At 37.4% G+C, this 20,674-nt stretch overlaps 1 protein-coding gene across 1 annotated transcript in view; it reads right to left on the bottom strand.

Annotated features, from left to right (window-relative positions):
* Window positions 1-20,674, bottom strand: part of LOC122816489 (ankyrin repeat and fibronectin type-III domain-containing protein 1-like) — a 2,048,587-nt gene that overhangs the window by 107,312 nt on the left and 1,920,601 nt on the right. The window contains exon 18 of the mRNA XM_044089320.1: window positions 18,824-18,990. Within this exon, the coding sequence (XP_043945255.1) occupies window positions 18,824-18,990 (167 nt within the window). The remainder of the gene's footprint in view (window positions 1-18,823; window positions 18,991-20,674) is intronic.

Below are 20,674 nucleotides of genomic sequence, written 5' to 3'. Positions count from 1 at the left end.
CTTTACTCCGTAGCATATCGCCTACTCTGAGGTGATCTCTGCCTAACATATAAAGCTGTGTCAAACCCAGAGCTGTTGGGAAATCCCAATCCCCCGAGCTACACGCTCTAGGGACCTAAACCTTGTCACCACAATAAACAGGACATGCTGGCGGGATAGATTCCTAACCCAGAGACTTCCCATACTCTGGAACATGCTACCCATCTATGTCAAGCAAAGTTCTTCATTAGCACTCTTCAAGAAAAATCTTGATGAGTGGATGGGAAATAGTTAATACACCCCGGGGATCACTTCTGTGTCTCTGCTTGACTGTGGCACAGGAAAATAACTTTATTGGGTGGTGTAAGCCAGGGAACCTTGTTGGTTAGGCTTACATAGGCCCTTGGGCCGATAGCCTAGTACCAACCTATGAACCTACTAAAGATGCAAATATGTTTATCTTTAATGTACATAATGCATGAGGACTGCACAATTGATGGTTTGTAATAAAGGTCTCATTTAATAAAAAAATAATAATTGCTCACTATATGAACAGTGCACTGTCTCCCTATGTACAGCACTGCTTCACAAATTCATATTCTTTAGTTCAGTAATATTGCCTGTCTATCTAAACCTCTGTCGTTGCTTCTTATTTTGCCTTCAGTCTTCAACAGTGAATCTTGTCTTTGCTGTATATAGTCACTGTATTTGAGTTTTAGCATCAGACACTCCAGTGAACAGGCCAGGTTTACTTCCTAATGTTTTGTTTGGTTTGATCTTACTCAGTCCTCTGAATCCTCCAGGGTCTTCTCCAACATCCCAGTTCAAATGCAATGATTTTTTAATGTACAGCCTTACTTATTTCTCAGCTCTGAGCAATATACAATTACTGAGAAAACCATAGCTTTGTCTTTACAGACCATTATTGACAATGAGTTTTCTGTTTATCTCATTAACAACTAGCCATAGTGGAATTCTGCACCTTCTGACAACTGCAAAGTTTCTGACTGAACAACTTTTGCCTGAGGTAAATTACATGGAATGCAGGTTTGCATCTACTTGTAAACAAGTGTACATAGCTTGAAAACTATAAAAGTTGCAAAGAAAATAAGAATACGAAAGTTGCTCAGCACACATCTGAAAATGTGTTCCAAAATGCTTCCAAATGGACAGTGTATGAGATATTTACATAAATATATTTATGCATATATTAACATTTTATTGTTAAACAAGCATAAATGTCTGTTGAACAATGGTAAGGTAATAGCAGATATCAGTGATAATTTTTCCAGTATTATGTAAGCCTTCATTTGATACTATGAAGCATACAAAAAAAATGAAGGACTAGGAAGCACACAAGCAGCCATTTATTGATACGTTTAGCACTTTCGTCAGTAGTAAACCTTTGACTTCTTCAGAACAATACAAAATAACCTTGAGTAACGTATAAATACTAGCCAAAATCACCCGACTAATTAATGAGAAACAAATAACCGAATGAAATATTTCTTAAAAAAATGTACGCTGAAACATTACAGATAAATATAAAAATGGTATACATTCAAATATTTGAAAATAATATGTATGAATGATTGTTTACCCGACTTTAAATACCGAAACCGCTAACATCGCAAGTCCCTAAATGTTGAAAACGAATAGTGGAATGTGAAAGTCACAAAAATGTGAAAGTCGCTTTTTGTGACCATCACCTTTAAAACATGTTTTCAGTGCATCTTCACCATATAGAAACCCAAGTATGCACCCGTACGTAGTCTGTTCCTTCTGTGACTTGTTTCCTGCGTGATCACAGTTCAAAATCGTGACGTCACCCGCTTGACCGCTTTCAGCATGTACACATACCAGGAACTGCAAGCAAAACCTGTAGCACACTGAGCACATTAAAATGAAGAGTACTGTGCAACCAATTTGACAAATCCCCTGGGTGTAAACTCATTTCTTTTGCACAAAAGTCGCTTAAATGCAGCTTCCTTATCCATCAAGCGCTTCTGTTTAGAGGAAGAAGGTAGACATAGGAGATGTCTACTTCTGAGGTCCTCAACATGGTTTTGTTCCAGCTGTATTGCATGGAGGACATCCAGCAAATACAGAGTATTCTTGCCCATTAAACTCTGTAGTCTCCTATGCCACCCCTCGATGGCATTTTGACTACGAGGGTACCCCATCCCACAGGTATCATGTTTGTTCCAAAATGTAATATCAAACACAGGTGGCAGTCTCTCTGATGTGGTACCATGCATGCCATACCTCTGTGGCCTTCCATGAATGTATGTCTCTTTGAAAAATGTGCAAAGTGATTGAGCATTTTCAGGCATGTCATTCTCGATGTCTGCAAAGGTATCAGCAATATCTGTGGGTGCAACAAATGCTAAGGCAGGTATTTCCTTACATAATAAGGAGAACTCTATGTAACTGCCAAAGTCAGAAGCTAAGTGTAACCTCTGTATGTTATGCCAGATAATCTGGCAAAAATGGAACCAACATCCCTTAGCAGCTATAGTAAGCAGATGTTTTTTAATGGAATTTACAGCAGCACTTTCAAAGTCGGCTAGTACCATGTTAGGTAAGAGTTGTAAATCATGCAATGTGCACAATTCCAATATTAGACTCTAGAACATGTCATAAGATTCCTCACTCTTACTTAGTAATATCCCATAAACTACCGGCACAACCTTCCTACTGTTAGTACAGTCCAATGCACAATGAATGCTATATACCTGTTTGCATTCTGTGGTACTTACTGGGAATGTGCCATCAGCGAGTACATACTCGGAATTACACAACATCCTTAAGTTATCCACAGTGGTAATGACAACTAGAGACTTGTTCTGCACCAACTCAGCACTATGTTTTATTATGAAGGCACCGCTTTTAATAGGCAACATGTCTGGTGTTAACTCCGATAGTGAACATGAATCTTTAAATTTCTCCACTTTCTGTTTGTATCTGAACCTACTTACAGTTTGCTTAAAAGTTGCTGTATTGGGTAAGCCATTAATGACAGCAGTGGAGGTAGTGGCTAGAACTTCAGAGACTATTTTGCAAGGGTCCTCAGTAGAGTGTTCTGCACTCTGTTTAGATCCCTAACTTTAAATGCTTTGCTTTTCAAGATATCTGGGGCATGATAGTGTGCACTGCTTTTCAATAACCTATATCCATCAGCATGACATTCTGTAGTACTATGACCTTTACATCTACTCTTATTCTTCCGTATACAACACCAATACTGCTTCAGCTGTACGGACTTTTACAAGTAATACTGGTAACCATCTACCACTAGTAATTCCCGTCCTTTTTGAGTTTTTAGAGTAGTATACACACTGTGTATTGTGCCAGAAGCATAGTCCTGACCACCAGCTTCATCTACCTGTGAATAATACATTGGTAAGTAACAGTAATCTGCAGTGCACATTTTGCAACAATTGGAAACAACATCAACATGGATATGCCAGCTATATTTATCTGCATGTTGTTGATTTATGTCCAAGAATGCTAATAATACACAATTCCCCTTTCACAGCAATATAATTTACAGGTCCTGGGCACTTTAGTAAACTTATTTTAGTGTGAGAATCACACTTTACAGCTTGATTATGCTTATTTCTTAGTGCAACTTCCAACAATGATGCAACGGTTACAGCGTTCTCTACTTTCCTCGACGTGAAATGTGCGAAACACGCATGTGCGAATTGCTGGTGTTATTCGCTATTGTGCACATTCGGACATTATGTTTTTTGCAGATTTTATAACTTGAAAACGTACTTTTGAATATGTCACGGTCGCACAAACATGTTACGACCAAATGAATGTATACCTATAAAAACACTTCCCTATTTTAAAAGGTTATGCCAAAAACATGACTAATGCCTAACCTCTCCATTTACATAGAAAACTGCAAATATATGTGCAAAGTAATATGAAAACATAAAATCATATAATCTTATAAATATATTAAAAAATATATGTAAAGTTATAAGGACATCCCCCCTAAAGTATTAAAACCATTTAACACTTTTTCAAAGAAAAAAAAGTCATCTTTCAATTTTAGGACACTAGATATGGGGGGGGGGGGGCACATCATTAATATCAGGAGGCTGCATGGCATTACATTTTAACTGCAACCTTAACTCTTTGTATTCCAAATACAGGTCTGGTCCACCCCTGAATCCCATATCAACTTGGTCTATAGCAATAAATTTGAAACTATGTGCAGGGTGACTCAAAATATCTTTTGCCAGTGCATTTGTTTCATTGCTCTTCTGAACATCATAGATATATTGGTAAATCCTATTACTTAACTTTTGTATAGTTTTACCAACATAAAAAATATCACACAGTTGGCACTTGGCCACATAGACAAGGCACTTGCTGTTGCAATCAAATTTATGTACTAATCTAGTTATACCATAACTTACAATAAACATTTCTGTACTCTCTAATATATACCTTTTCCTCATACCGCCTTCAACATAAATTCTGGGTCTTTTTTCAATGAAGTTCTTAAAACATAAATCCTTTCTATAAACAACAACTGGTTTATCACCTACTTTGTTTAAATAGTCCTGTTCAATTTTAAAAATAGCCTTGTTCTTAAAGACAATATCTTTAATGCCTTGGAAGTGCAAGTTAAAAGGTAAAACCAAAGCTTTGTTATAGTCAACCCTGCTACTACCGAGCTATTTTGAAGACTGACCCTATCAACATTATCCTTGTTCATGAAACCCAGCAAGGGAACAAAATATCCAGTTAAACTTTTCTGACAAACTTCGGCAAAGATTGGATCCATAAATTCCCTGGGGTAGCCCCTCCTGATGAACATGTTCTTAAGAATATCATATTCCATATGAAACATTTCATCATCACTAATCATACAAGCAAGTCTGACACATTGTCGCTTAACCAGGGATCTCTTTTGATGTAAAGGCTGACAAGTCTGGAAATGAAGTAGAGAATTGGAGTACATCCATTTCCTGTATAAGGTAGACTCAAAATGTTTATTCAACCTGTCTTTAGTAAGAGAGATATTCAAATAATAGATCCTGTCATAGTTTGATTCCGTAATAAACCCCAGGTATGCAGTACTTGAGTTTAAAAACTCAAAAAACTGATCCAACTGACCCTGGTTCCATTCTAAACAATTATATTATCCAGATATCGCCCCTAAAATGATCAATATATGGAAAATTCAGATTGAAAAATAATGCTAGTTTCCCATTGTGTCAGAATAATATTAACAAAAAATGGGGGCACATGCGGCCCCCATTGCTACTCCCTTTTTTTGCCTAAAAAGCTAACCTTTGAAAGTAATAAAGGTGTTTTCTAATATGTCCTCCATAAGTGCCCTAAACATAAGAATTCTAGTATGTTCCAACCCAGAATAACACAGAGAAAATCATAAAACAATTCCAACCCTTCATTATGGGGATAACCAAAAAAAGATCTTGCATATCAATGATGACGTAAATAAGACCTTCAGAATAATAATTGTTAGACACCTAAGAGAAGAAGTCCCAGAAATCTTTTAACAAATGCTTACATCTCTCAAGGACTCCCTTAAGGGGGAAATCAATAAATTTAGCCAGAGGGAAGGTTTCTGAAGCCTTAGCATCCACAATCCGTCACAAATGAGGGTCTACAATATTTTTGTGGATCTTAGGGATGCCAAAAATAATGGGGATTCAGGGGGATTCCACACTCAGATATTGAAGTTCAGTAACAGTAATCTGATTGTCCAATACCAAATCATTCAATATAACATCAACACAGATATAGGAAAGGTGCAATTCATTCAAAGAAACTTCTTCATAAATGTCAGAATACAGAAGTAACAACATGTTACTGATATAAGCATTGCTATCCATTACAACTAGTCCACCTCCTTTATCAGGTTTCATAACTCTTATGGACCTGTTGTTGGATATTTCTTTCAATAAACCCATATCATCCTGACTTAAGTTAAAAGAATAGTCAACTCTGTTGCTGAGCAATTTCCTTATATCATTTTCACAAAGCCTTTTGAAGAAATGTAAAACAGGATGCAGAGGTAGAGTGAAATAACTAGGTCTTTTACAACCTTGTGATACACTGGTAGTATAATTTTTATCCTCAAAATAAAACGCAAGGTTACATTTTCTAATAAATAAGTTTAGATCCAACAATGCAACATCTATATGTGCTGCTTGCGTCGGAACAAAGGTAAGGCTTGTCAGAAATAAATTAGCCCATTGCTTTGTTGCTTTGCAACTGCTTAAATTGTAAATTTTAAAGTCAATACTATGAAGTATCTTATAAATAACTTTTTGGTCAAGTTATTAACAGAGACATTAATGCAGAATATAGTCATAATTGACACAAAACAATTCTAATGTCATTCTTTACTGACCATCCTGAATTATGTGTTAAACTGTACTATGAAATGCTCTTTTGCAATGCTACTACAAAGAGGTTGCAGAAAAACAATAATTATCACAGAGAACTTTTCCAGCATTATATCAGCTTAAAATTTAAACCATGAAGTACCATCAAGTTTATCTTGTTCAAGTTATCAAGAAATGTTAATATGGCATATATTCATAATATGAGATAAAAATAAAGTCACACTTTTTTCCATGATGATAACCACATTTTGGTCAGAAGCCATTCCTGCACCATGTCATGAGTTGACCAATGAAATACTATCCGATAATCTTATAGAGTGGACATTGCCTGACATACTTGAATAAATATTTATGAACATTTGCATTATGCTAAAGTACAAATATCTGCAAATTAGTGGTAGGCACCAGGAATAACCAGAAAGATTTCCAGTACTTTATAAACTTTCATTTAATACCATGAAGTACTAAAGTCAGATTATTACCAGTGATATTAATAAGGCATATATTCATAATTCGGCATGAAATTAAATTACACTTTTTCTCTTACTGACCAACCTATTTGGGTCAGCAGCCATTTCTGACCTATGTGCTGAATTAGCCTGTGAAATGTTGTTCCACAAAGCTACTTAGTGCACAGTGCCTGACGTATTTACATACATATATTTATGCATATTTACATATTTTATTGAAAAATGACAAAATTACTATTCACAAAGCTTCAGGAGATGGTATTACAGTATGCTTCTTATAGGCTACTTATGATTACAAAGTAAACAATGACACCATAAAAAAGGTGATTGTTAAAGATCAAGGGACAGTGATAGACATTTTACACTGTATTCACTCAGAATCGACCAAAGACACAGAAGAATATTCTCTAGCTCATCTAATTTTAAATGACATATCTACACAACAGACTACTGGAACACGTCATACTTGACTGATCTGACCAGTTATGGAACAACAGCTGCTAACAAGACAAAATCTTTTATTTTATTTATTTATTTATTTATTTATTTATTTATCATTTGTTGACCGGGAAAGTCAAACTAGGTTCCACAGAGCCTGTTTTCAGCGGAGGCCCGGGGAGAAATGCTCCAAATCTAAGGCTGAAAACCTGAGTACTCACAAAGCTTACAGGAAGTGGCATTATGATCTTTTCCTTATAAGCTACATAGAGATGACCAACACAATGCATGATCCAGTTCTACTTCAAAGTTTTTTGAAACACAGTAGTTTGGCTATAAAAAAACCAATACAAATGCAGACTATAAGAAGCACTTTAGCCTAAAGAATGAAGCTTTTTATCTTCATTAAAAGCTTAGAGGATGCTAGTTCTACGAAGTAAACTTGTCTTATTAAACAGAGCACCGTATACACAAGAAGATTCCAAATGGTTCTCACCTAAGCATAAAAGGCATTAAATGAAATAGGTAGTCAATGTAATTTGTCTCTCCTGGGCACATTTATTGGTGATCTTTTCTGGGAACCTCACTGTTCTTGTAAAGGTCGTCTAAATCACAGTAGAAAAATGCCATACTCAACACAATACAATACAAGGCAGAAAATTAAGCAATAAATGAAGTGTCAGGAAGTTGGCATGGAGGGTTAACACTGTAATTCCTATGGTACAAGGTTTGATTTCCTTATCCTTCATGTGTGTACTGTGTGACTCTGAACTAATCACTTAACCACTTAGTGCTTGGTGGCAACAGGGATTTTGGGTTAGGGTATTCAGTGATTCCTTGGACTGCAAGACTAGTAAATACCAATTTAGATACTTATCTCAGTGCTCTGGAAATTGCCTGGATGAAACTGATGGTCAGACTACCAGTTGCTCTGTACGGAAAGTGGTATGTGCTCTTCTTTTTGTACTAAACAAGCTACTCACATAGAACAATCTATGGAAGACCACCATGTGGGGATAATAGCTCTGATCCTGAGATATTCAAAGCTCTTAAAGTCACACCACTGCAACAGACATCTGCCTGTGGATAATTCCCAGCAGTAATTTTTAAAAATTAATATTTTACCATTGGTCACTTTACTATTGCAGATGTTATCATTTTGAGTGAGAAAGTAGCTGTGTTATTAACTGCAAATTTAATCCAAGCCTCTGAAATATCATGTGAATATTTCTTCCATTAGTCATTCTTCTTTTCAGTTTGTGCCTCATACAATTTTCCCTTGGTTAAAATGGCAGATACCTCATCTATCAAAAGTGTATCCGAGCATGTAGGGATGGAAAATCAACAATTAAAGACACTTTCCCAGTGCTTTTTACATGGATTTTTTATACTTAATTTAAATTCAGGAGATTGGCAACATTCACCCCCAAAACATATCATGATATATTGTGCTATCATTAGTGCTGGAGAAGTGTGCAACAGACAGGCATGTATTGTCAAATATAAGCCATTTCCAGCTGGTTTAAATGGTTCTTTTTTAAGTATCCATTGTTCTCAAAGATAGAACCTCTTGTCTCAAATTGGTTTAATATTGCTAATTCTCTGAAAAAGGGTTTAAGAATTTAATTCTAAATTCCAGCTACTTGACTGCATGCTATCTTTTTTGTAGTTTTTAAACTAGTAGTATGTTTTAGTTACTTGACGTTCCAGACTGCATTCATTCCCTCTACTATAATGCAGAAATCAACTTTGCCATTCTGGAAGTGGGAGGTTCATAGGTTAGTAGGAGGTTACTGGGCTAATGGCCATGGGGCCTTTATAAGTCTAGCCATGTTATACCCATATTCCCTAATTGACCTTGGTTAGATGGTTGTTATTTGCAGAGCAAGTCTATGTTTAGTACCAACTGTCCCAGTCCATGGGGGACATAGCTGCCACCCCAGGGTAATTTTATGGTCTCCCCTCCAATTGTCTAGTTTGCACTTGAATATGGTTATTGAGGAGCTCTGCTTCACATGAATTGGGAGTTTATTCCAGATGAGTGACAATCTCTGGGAGATATATCTGTTTCTCCAGCATGTTCTGTTAATGTCGCAGACTAGATTGAGATCCCTGAAGTAAGCGATTCTTGTCCTACTTGATTTGTGAATGTGCAGCATTTCCATTAGAGCAGGGTCAGAGTCTGCTCTTTAGGCCAGCCACACGTTGCCTCTCACCAGCCTGTAGGATACAGAGTACAGTGACAGGGCTTTCAGTCTTTCCATGTAGGTTATGTTTTGGAGACCCTGAATTTTCTTGGTGAGAAATCCCTGTGGTCTCTCCAGCTGCTGCAGGTGTCTGGTGAGGTACATGAAAAAGGCAGCATTGTACTCTATTAGTAGTCTGATGAGGGTTTAGTACAGAGGAGTTATAACATTCTTAGTCTCGGATGCGAAGCCTTTACTTATAAGATGCACAATGTGGAAAGCTTTCCTTACTATTGTTGACACATGGTGATCGAAGTTAGACTGCTATCAACCTGTGTTACCAAATTGTGCACCACTGGGTTTGAGCTTATAATTTACAGGGACTTCTTTATTGCCAAAGGGGATAATAATGCACTTTTTTGCATTTAGTTTTAGTCTGTTGCTTTGGCACCAATCCTTTGTCTGTGTTAGCCCCTTCTGTAATATGTTAACATCATTTGGGGTTCAATGATTGCAACCAGTGTGCAATCATCAGCAAACTTGGTAAGCCAAAGGCCATCTACTTTCAGCTGGACTTCTGAGAAATAGATTCCAAACAGTAGACAGGCCAGCACAGATCCTTGAGGTATGCCACTGGTAACTGGTCTACTGGTAGAGGTGGACTCACCAACTTTGACTTTGATAGCATGCATTCTGTTGGTGAGACAGTTGGCTACCCATCTAGTGATGCATGGGTTAATCCCCAGTTTTTTATTTCATCAAATCTTTTTGGTTTTCTAATACCATAACAGGAATGGACCCTATTCCTAAGTCAAAGTATGATTAAAGTTCATGAAATCAGTATTGTTTCAATCTTTCATATCAGCCGGTTTAGTAGACATGATCTGCCCTTAACAAAGCCGAACCGGGTTGGGTCAAGTGTTTGGAGGTTCCCATTGTCTTTGTTAATGAGTTCCATGATGACGAGCTCCATAACCTTGCAGACCTGGCTGGTTAGGCTTATGGGGCAATAGTTACCAGGGTCAGTCGTTCTCCCCTCCTTTGTGGAGAGGAATAACTGTTGCTGTGCGCCATTCTATGGGCACGTAGCCTGTGGAGAGGCTGAGATTGAACAGGGTGTTTAGGTGGGGGTTAGTTCGTTCTGTAGTTCATGCAAGATGCAGACTGGGACACCATCTGGTCCCACTGGTGCTGTGTTTTTGGCTTTTGAAAGGGCTGTTTTCACCTGTGCGTCTGTGATTTTGGGACACTGCACTTTTCTGGTATTGTTATGGGCCCTTTTGGAGGTGAGAGGGGGGTGAAGTTTGCACTGAATCTATCTGCGAGGATGTTGGCAATATCAGTAGGGTCAGTATATTTTGTGCTATTTTGCACTAGTTTTGTGCATATCTGCGAGTTGCCACTTAGATTCTTAACATAGATAAAGAAGGCTTTGTGGTTATCTTTTGAATCCTTGACTATTTTTCTTTCGAAGTTAGCCTTGGATGATTTCATGAGGGACCTCAGTTTCTTACTGATACTGATCAGGGATGGCTTTCCTTCTTGGGATTTGCTTTTTTTCTGAACTAGTTTCCTCCTTCTGTTGTATAGCCTGTTTATTGCAGGGGTCCACCAAACTGGTTTCCTTCTCTTAGAGGAGTGAGTCTTGGCTTTGCTAGGGATGGCATGATCCATGCATCCTTGTAGGTGCTCATAGAGTGCATTTGTAAAGGTTTCTGCATCTTGGGCAGGATTATCCTTTAGCGTGGGGGCTGTGAAACTTACCACCTCTATCTTAAGTAAGGTGAAGTTTGCTTTAGAAAAGTTTTTTACTGTGGTTTCCTTAGTTGGGGGTGGTGGTGGGGTGTGGACATCCAGAGTGATTAGTTTATGATCTGATCTAACCAGTGACGGGTTGACCTCCGGTGTGGAACACCTGTCACCCATGTTGGTGATGACCAGGTCCAATACGTTTTCACCTCTGGTAGGGGAGTTTACCAGCTGATCCAGGACATTTGAGTTGATGAATTCCAGGAAGCGCTGGGCCTGGGAATTTGTACTCGAGTAGTTTTCCCAGTGAATGGTCGGGTAATTGAAATCGCCCAATATCAGGGTGTTTGGTAGGACCTTCATGTTTTCCAGTGTCTCCAGAAAGGTGGAGTGGTAGTCCTGGGTCATGGAGGGTGATCTGTAGCAGGCCACAATTTGCACTGCAGATTTGCCCAATGTTAGTTGCACATGGATGATCTCAGAGGTATCATACTGCGCCACTAATCTGGAGGTGTAGATATCCTTGATGAATATGGATACACCCCCCCCTATTGTGTTTCGGTCCATGTTATGTGGCCGAAATGTGTGGTATGAGTTGTAGCCCGGTAGTGCTGGGGTGCTCTCTGGAGCCTTGAACCAGATTTCAGTTACTGCACAGATGTTGACGTTCTCCATACTGTGGGTGGTCCCATGTGATACAGACCTCACCATTTTCTATGATTTATTTATTTATTATTTATTTTACATTTGTTGGCCGGGCTAGTATAACTGGATATATGTCCATTTTCAGTAGAGGCCCGGGGAGAAAAACTCCAAGCATCAGCAGTGACAAAGAATACAATATATAGTAATAGTCAAGTGAATTAAAGTATATTGGCTACATTGGTCAGAACAAAAGTTTTACAGAGTAATTTAGTAGGTTTAAGCTAAGATCAAATACAGAGAGCAAAAAAAATGATGCTTTCTGTCTCATGTTTCCAGTGTTTTTAGCAACTTCAGTACCATAATGTTTGCACAATCCCCAGTGAAACAGTCTTGCCACCTTGTTATGCCTTTCAGTATACAGTCCGTCTGTCATTAGTATGTCACAACCAGCAACAAGATGTGCAACTGTTCCCAATCCTGTTTTACAAAACTTACATTTGTCTGTTTCTCCAACATGTTCAATGGACTTTACAAACCAACGTGTACATAGTCCACCATCTTGGGCCACCAATATTAATCTTTCATCTTTTGGTTTGAATTCGCCTCTCCTTAACCATGCCTGCTTTCGATCCTGATCAACATGAGGTTGTTCCAGGTGTTTTCTACACTTGCAACTATATTTATGCATTTTCCACATTTCTTGCCTTCTCATCTGATCCTTCATTGTATATTACTTTCTTTTTTGGCACATTCAGTTGCTTCCTGATTTTTATCTACTTCTGGTTTGATTTCCATTCCGGTTTGACACCGGTATGCCTCTGCTAGATTAAGAAGGTAAGTAAAATTACATTTGTTCTCCTCATGTTTCAAAACTTTCACTATGTTTGGGTCTTATGAGGTCAGCAGATAGGTATGCAGTGCCACAATTACAGATCTATACATGTAATAAATTTCAAGGAGGCCCATACGTCCTTTGGACCATGGAATATATAATGTCAGTATGCACTGATTTTTATAAATCATTTGATTCGCATAAAGCATCCTTCTTGTTTTCCTGTCTAACCTATCCAACACCTTTTGGGGCCAGTCAATCAATACAGAGACCTGTAAGTTAGGACAGGAAGAGCAAACTGGTTTATAGCTTGAACTTTGTTCCTAGATGTCAATGTTGTTTTCAGGATTAATGTAAGTTTTCTAAAATATTCCTTACTGAGTTTTAATCATATTTGTTCAAGTTTTCTTGTTGATCTTTCATCAATTCCCAAATATTTATACACTTCCTCTTGCTCAAGTTCTTTTATATCACATTCTTTTCCCAAACTGATGTTTTCTTGGTGCTGCAGCTTTCCTGCTTTAAAGGTTGCTTTTGCATACTTATCAAGGTCAAATGACTTATGTCATCTGAAAAAGTTTTGACTACTTGTAGTTGTGTTTTCAGTTCCTCATCTGATGAGCTATACAGTTTTAAATCATCAACAAAGAGAATATGAGAACTCTTTACACTTTTTTGCTTTCTAGGAGACAAATAATAGCCATGACCTAATCTGTTAAGCAGACAACTTAACGGGTTAAGAACAATGTAAAAGAGCAGCAGTGACAAGAGAGTCACCCTGGAATATCCCCCTTTCAATCTGTATACCTGGAATAATAATTTGTCCTTTCACTTTGCTTAATTGCAAAGTGGTTTGCCACTGTTTCATGGTCGCTGTGATGTAGTTTATCAGTGTAGGGTGTATCTCATACATTTTTAAGCACTCTTATCCATGAATGCGGGATACTGTCAAATGCTTTTTTATAGTCTATGCATGTCATATTTAGATTCTTCCCTTTTTACAGTTCTCCACTATGACTTTATTTAAAAACAAATGATTGTTTATTCCATATGACTTTCTTTTATTATCCTTTTGTTTTATTGCCATAATTGTATTTCCTTCTAAATGACTATAAACTGTCGGCATCAATTTCAGTGTATAGTTTATACGTCGTCAGAAGGCAAGTTACTGGTTTATACTTTTTAGGGTAGTTTACAGGTTCACTCTTAAGTAGGAGCACTGATTTTCCTGTTGTTAGCCAGGCTGGTGTCTGTTTGGGGTGTGCATATAAATAGTTCTTACTCACAGCTAAATCTTCATGCAAAGATGTTAATCCCCTGCTGGGAGAGTTTCTCAGTGATACCTAAGGGGGTTTGTGTCAAAAGCCTTGACTAAGTCAAGACAAGCAGTATGTACATCATAAGAAAGGATACTGGCAAGTTATAAATGGTCTCCAGATTTACTTGCCTTGTAATTCTTATGATATTTTTCGGGAAAGAAAAGAGTGACAGGCTGCAATGGATAGAAAAGATACAAAAGAAAAAAAAAAAAAGCATGATCAAGTTCACTTAACAAAACTAGCAATTATCAAAACATCAGGGGCGGCTCGTGCTATCGGTCTGCCGGACTGCAGCCCCCCCACTTACAAATAAAAATAAATAAAAACATTAAACATAAACTTTAAAAATATAATATATAATATTTTTCTATTTTCACGGAGTACCAGCTGCCGCGCATGCACGAACACACTGCCCTGTCCCGCAGATGCCCAGGAATCTCTGCGAACTCTGACTGCCGCTCAGGCAGTCCAGATGCAGAGAAGGTATTTTCTGCCCTGCAGATGCCCAAGATGCCGTGCACAGAAGAGAGGAGCTCCGGACTGCTTGAGCCACAGACAGGACCAATCGGGAGAGAAGTAAGCAGGGATTCGAGTGCAGGACCAATCAGGAGTGAGGTAAGTTCTCCTGCAGGGAAGCGTTACGTCGAGCGCGGGTTTGTTGTGAGTAGAATGGAGTTGGAATAGTGCTGCAAGACAGATTACAGCTTTCCGGACCCTTTGCTGAGAGAATGGAGTGCTTGGTGTGTGAGACGGATTACAGCTTTGAATGGAGTACTTTCCGGACCCAGGTAAGGTGTGTGTGTGTGTGTGTGTGTGTGTGTGTGTGTGTGTGTGTGTGTGTGTGTGTGGTTATAACAATTAGGCAGCATACTTATTCAGTTAGGATAGTACATGTAGTTTGGATGAGGCTGTGCAAATATGGAAGCGTATTTAAGACAGAGCAAAGCAATGGAGGTGCGCATCCTCCTAAGTACGTAGCTTGCTGTCCTGTAATTTTAATAGGAGATTGTGCATCGATCTAGCTCTAGCATTGATCTAGCAAGGAGAGTTCTAATGCAAAATTTAGGTCGAATGCCAAGAGCATTACAGTCTGAGATTACTGAGGGAAAGATGAAGCGGTAGAAGGGTTAAAGAGAAATGAGGAGTTTAAGTAGATGAGAGGGATTTATAAACAGGGTTATTCTTTCTGCCCGACAATCGTTTTATTTTTGATTAGTATGACCTAGAATTGTCTAGTCATGCCTTTTATCAGTTTGTACTGCGGTCTGATTTGTGTTTGTTTCTTAGCCACCTTTCTTACAAAGTTTCTCAGATTTAAATACATTTGCTTATTAGCAGATTAATTAGTACTTTTCAAAGTTATCCAGGCAAAGTCCATCTGTTTAAGTGGAAGGTGTTGGTGCTGAGACTGTATCAATTTATTGGGGAAAGGCTGTTTTGAACAGATAGAGGTGTTCAGATGAAATACTGTAAGCAGTGTTAGCAATGTTGATACTGTGTAAGTGAGACATGTCTATTCAAGCAAGATGTTTATATACTCTGATCTCCATTATAGCTGGAAATGGATGACCATTTGTTTTACTTGGTGGTGGTTTACTGTTACCTGAGGACAAACATGGAAAGACAGGCCAGTGGTCACTAAGTGCACTCACTGAGTATGCTTGGTTATACTGTTAGTGATTTAAATCTTTCTGGAAAGTTGGTCAATATAATGGTTAACAGAGATGTTGTGGATTTTTTTATTGAATGTCTTCTGTATATTTTAGTTCTATATAGGTCTACTAATGATGAAGATTATGTAAATTTTATATGGCGCTGACCTATCAAAAATAATTTCACTTCTCCTACCGCAATAAAGTTACACTGACATTTCCATTTATATCAGTTAGAAAAAAGTCAGTGGAGATAGTTCAAGATTGTCAGAGTATGGATGTTAAGATAGAGTTTTAAATATTAGCTTTGTTTCCTCAGATTGGAAGATTTTACCAGTTATGTTCAGCAACCAGTGATTAGGAGGGCAGTTAGTAAATGTTTGAAATAGGACCAGTGAGAGAAAGACAAGACTGGCTAATCAACATTATTTCCCTGTAATGCCCACTTTGTCAGGCATTGTTGGCTGAATGTGTATATTGTATCCATCCCTGTTTTCTTCAACCTTCTATTAATCTATATTTCACACTCTACCAGGTCTGTCTCTAGAAGTGGCCACAGCACGTCAACTGTGCTTCACAAATGTTTGAGTCAGCTGTTCTCGGTAAGCACCGGTTGATGCACATGCTGTTGGTCTTTGCCACTACAAATTTACACTATATTACATGATTAAACTTTGCAGTATTTATTTCTCTGTTTTATGTAGGGTGATCCTCCAAGCATGTATGTTTTTCAATTAAATTCTCAGTTTGTAAAATTCTGATGCATTTGGGTATTTTCTCTCTTTCAGGTTTTTGTCAAAAGTTTAAATTTGATTGTCAGATTTTGTCTGAAGGAGTAACTATTGAGCACAGCTATGAAACAGCTGTAATTTTATCTTTGTACTGCTAGTGTCATTTTTCAAACTGTTCTTGACAACGGCTGCACTTTCCAACTGGAACTTCATTAATCACAGAGAGGTTTGATGCAAATACTCTTCCTATTTCTGATGGAAAACCCTTCTACCTTTAATCTTAAGTTATAATCATTACACATAACAAGAAAGCTAGGAGGTTTAATTAAGGTTCAGGTTCATCTTGGAGGATGAGAAGGTGCCACTGTGTTTTACATGTAAAGGATCTTTTTCCAGAGATGAGATAATAATTTTGGAAGAAAACATGGAGGGTTTACAATTAATAAATAACAAATAATCAGAGTTATAGATTACTTTTATTTCAGAAATGCATGTAGATTTTTTTTTATTTTGTCAGTTGCTCAGGTTAGCAGTACTAATATTAAAAAAGTGTCCCTTCTTTGACAGGTTCCCAGCTGTATTGTGTGGCGATTTTATATTTTTGCATCACATTTGTGGTCCGTTTTTCATAAAATTGTTTTTTTTGGGAAATTAGTGGCAAATCGTTAAAGACTGAAGTTAGTAAATAATGACAGACATTTGAGTTTCAGATTTCATACCTTTCAGAAAATTCATACTAATGCAAGATCTACTATTGTATTATCTTTCTAAGCTTATAAGAGCAATATTTAAAAATTGTCCTTATTTTTGGGCCTTTGTCCCACTTCTATGTATGGCTTTGTCCAGATTTCTTGCTCTGAGGTTGAGAGTTATGACAAATGTGTCAGGGCCATCACCGTCAGCCAGAGACATTTCAAGTTGTGACATACTTGTTGCACCCCGCTCTTCCATGTAGTGACTCTGGATGTGTCCAAGCAAGGCAAGGAGTAGTTACACAGTGTAAATGTGCAGAGTATCCCCCCATCCAAGGTAGACACAAGTACTACAGTAGCTTTTCATCTGTCCTTGATTTTGCAGAATGTTCTGGTTTCTGTCATATTTTTATATTATTGATTTATGATTATTATTATTCAGAAAGTGCCTGTTGCTCTGTGTTTAAGTAGCAATGCTTTAATGGCCATCAGTTAAGCTTGTCTGAGATTGTAAGATGCAAGTAAGCTTTAATAAGCATACTGTTAAAGAACTGCCAGCAATGAAAGCTTTTCTGTTGTTGCCATGCAGAGAATACTTAACTTACATAACTAGATAACATATAAGCCTTGGGTATTAAAATGCATATGACAGTATTTGTAATAAAGGACAGGATTACATTGTTTTAAGAAGCTCATTACATTTGTTGGAGACTTGAAGTCATATTTGCAGGCTTTACCTATAAACTAAACAGAATGCCAATCTATCATGTGTGGTCCATAATTTGTGCAGTAATCCTTTAAGCAATGTATCTTGAGCTTGTTTCTTGTTTGCTTTTCATTTTTTAATTTGATCATGTTTTCCCCATGAAACAAGTACATAGTTGTTGTCAGGCAGCAGGTCTTTTTTGGATAACAAACATTTTTACAAGTGGGGGTATCACAGAGATTGCTACTTTCAGCATGTTACTTGGTACTTTAATAAAGCTGAATATAAATTATAATTAGAACTGCAGTGCAAGAAGAAGTGGTTTGAGTTGAGTGCTGCTTGTTTTTCTTGTACTTGATTTTGACTGGCATTTCAGTAATGTATTTAAAAAGTAATTTATTTTTTCATGCCTCACAACCTTTTTGTTTCCATCTAGATAGTAAGTAAGCTGCCATCCAGCCAATGGATTGAAATATTTTTTCTACAATTCATTTTGTCTTGATTGGACTCTCATAATGATGGTTTGGCACCCAGAGTAGCGTATTTAATTAAAGTTACAGTTTTTGTGGTTTTGAGCATAGCTCCTCCCCTTTCTAGTTGACCGCACCCCTTCCCATTGACCCCACCCATTCAGCTGTCTCCTGCAGCCCCCCTTTGACTTGAAGTCACCAGCCGCCACTGCAAAACATTCACACCCCTCAGACAAGACTGACTTTCATCCCTGTAGTAAAAATCATCTATGAGATTGCTGCACCTCTGGGCAAATTAATACAAATTGATAAGATCACCCATTTGATTATTCTTCCCAATCATTTTGGGTCTTACAGACATAAGCAAATGTCTCTATATTTTCCTGATATGCTGTGGAACTTGAAAATAACACAGGGTGCATTAAATGGTGGCGAGTAGACAGACATGACAACCTGATTTGTAACCCAATGCACTAAAATAAGAATATAAAAATAGAAAATAGTCGAAAGCATCATGGAGAGCTAATCTGTTTGCACTTGTGAACTCTGACTTTCTTACCTGCATATAATCCTGAACCTGCTGGTGTCTCTTTTTTGCAGCCACCAGCTCGGAATCTGAGAAGGCTTCCCTCAGGTTCTGTTGAGATAATAGTGACTCCAGTTCCAATAATGCAGACACTCGGCAGTAGTGACTGGCAAACTCATTGTCATAGGTAAAAAAGTGAACTGTAGCATGACGAAAGAAACAAAATTAGTAAGTACTATGGTTTTCCAGTATCAAAACTTTGCACATGACAGTTTAGCTGTTTATCATGCATGCAACATTTGCTTATTACAGCCAGAGGATATTATGTCAAAGTTCAGTGGAATTCATTTGTTACTTTTTTCATATTTGTAAACATGGTCTCTTACTGAGCAAAAACTGATGATAATGCTATCAAATTGCACTAAGCATTGAACATCATATATTCTTGTATGAAATCATTTAAAATGTACTAAATGCAGTGAAACATTGTTATTTTAAAGGAAATTTAATGAAGAGTGTAAAACGGTGATAGGAGATCGAAATAGTTAGATTTGGAACTGAAGATATTAAAAATACATTCCATTTAATACAACATTTTTACTGAAATATAAAAAATTCAGTTTAATTAAAAGCAGAGTAAAGGTTTGTTTATTCATTTGCGCACTTGTTTTACTGGATTATTCCCTCTAGGCCCCTCATCAGTTTTCAACAGAAACACATGGTGGCATTTACACAGGCTATGGGAAATTTGGAAGGGTACTAAGAAGCTACTGTTGCTTTTTTTTCCAATAAGATTTATGAGATCTTTAACATTTGACTAAGCTACCACCTGCTCAAGCATATGAGGCCTCATATATAGCAACTTACCTAATGGACAGCTCCTCGGGGGTGCAGCACTCTCATTTTATGCTACACTGCACTGGTAGTGTCAGTTCTAGAATATGAATCTAAGCACTTGCTGTGGGGATAGAACCATAGCTTCCTAATCTTCCAAGTATCAAAGGATCTGCTGTGTGCTACCTGGTGAACCATTGCCATTATCATAAAAAAATATGTATTTCACAAAGAATAAATCCTCTAGAGTCAGTTTTTACAGATACACCATCTTATTGCTGCATTTTATTTTCAAATCAGTATACCAAGTCAATTAAAATGCAGATAAAAATTGTACAATGTGTGTCATTAACAATGTATTTGGTATAATCAGATAAAGTGCAATTATTCTGGCTAATTTGTAATTATTCTGACAAAAAATAATACTGAAAGAGTCTTAGAAAGCAAACAGCTAGTTGACATTGAAACTACTTAACAGCACTCTATCGTACTTCTCTAGAACCATTCCCTTAATATTTCAGGCCAAAACATTTAAGACACTGAGGTAGTTTTATTAGCAGATTTGCATGTGCATTTTGTTATGCATATTACAACAAACACAGCAAATGTAACTTATGTACAATAATTTGTCTTCTTCCTTTCACCTTTTTCTCCTCAAACATGATATATTTCAGTATCAGCCAGTTTAAAAAGTATGCCAAACTAGTATCTAGGCAACGCAGGTGATATACCTTAGTACCCTCTCCCCCATTAGCCACCAGATGACATCTGTTTTAGTCTCTCTTTCATCAATATGGCAACATCAGTTTATGACATATTGGTAAAAACAGGGCTCTTTCCTTCAAAACACACATCTGCAAGCCAAGTACCCTATTTTCTTTGGGCAACTAAACCATCTGTTTTTCCAGTGACATATGAAATTAGCATAAAAAAGGTATTGCCATAGTACAGTCTACTGATTGCTTGTCAGTCACCATTGCTGAGAAAAACCTAACATTTGTTTGTCTTTTTGTAGGACTACTGCATTCCCACCACTTCAGATAATCTTCA

Source organism: Protopterus annectens, chromosome 12.part0, assembly GCF_019279795.1.
Source record: "Protopterus annectens isolate FY-2018-M chromosome 12.part0, PAN1.0, whole genome shotgun sequence".
Lineage (NCBI taxonomy): Eukaryota > Metazoa > Chordata > Ceratodontiformes > Protopteridae > Protopterus > Protopterus annectens.
This window is presented reverse-complemented; position numbering and strand designations above follow the sequence as displayed.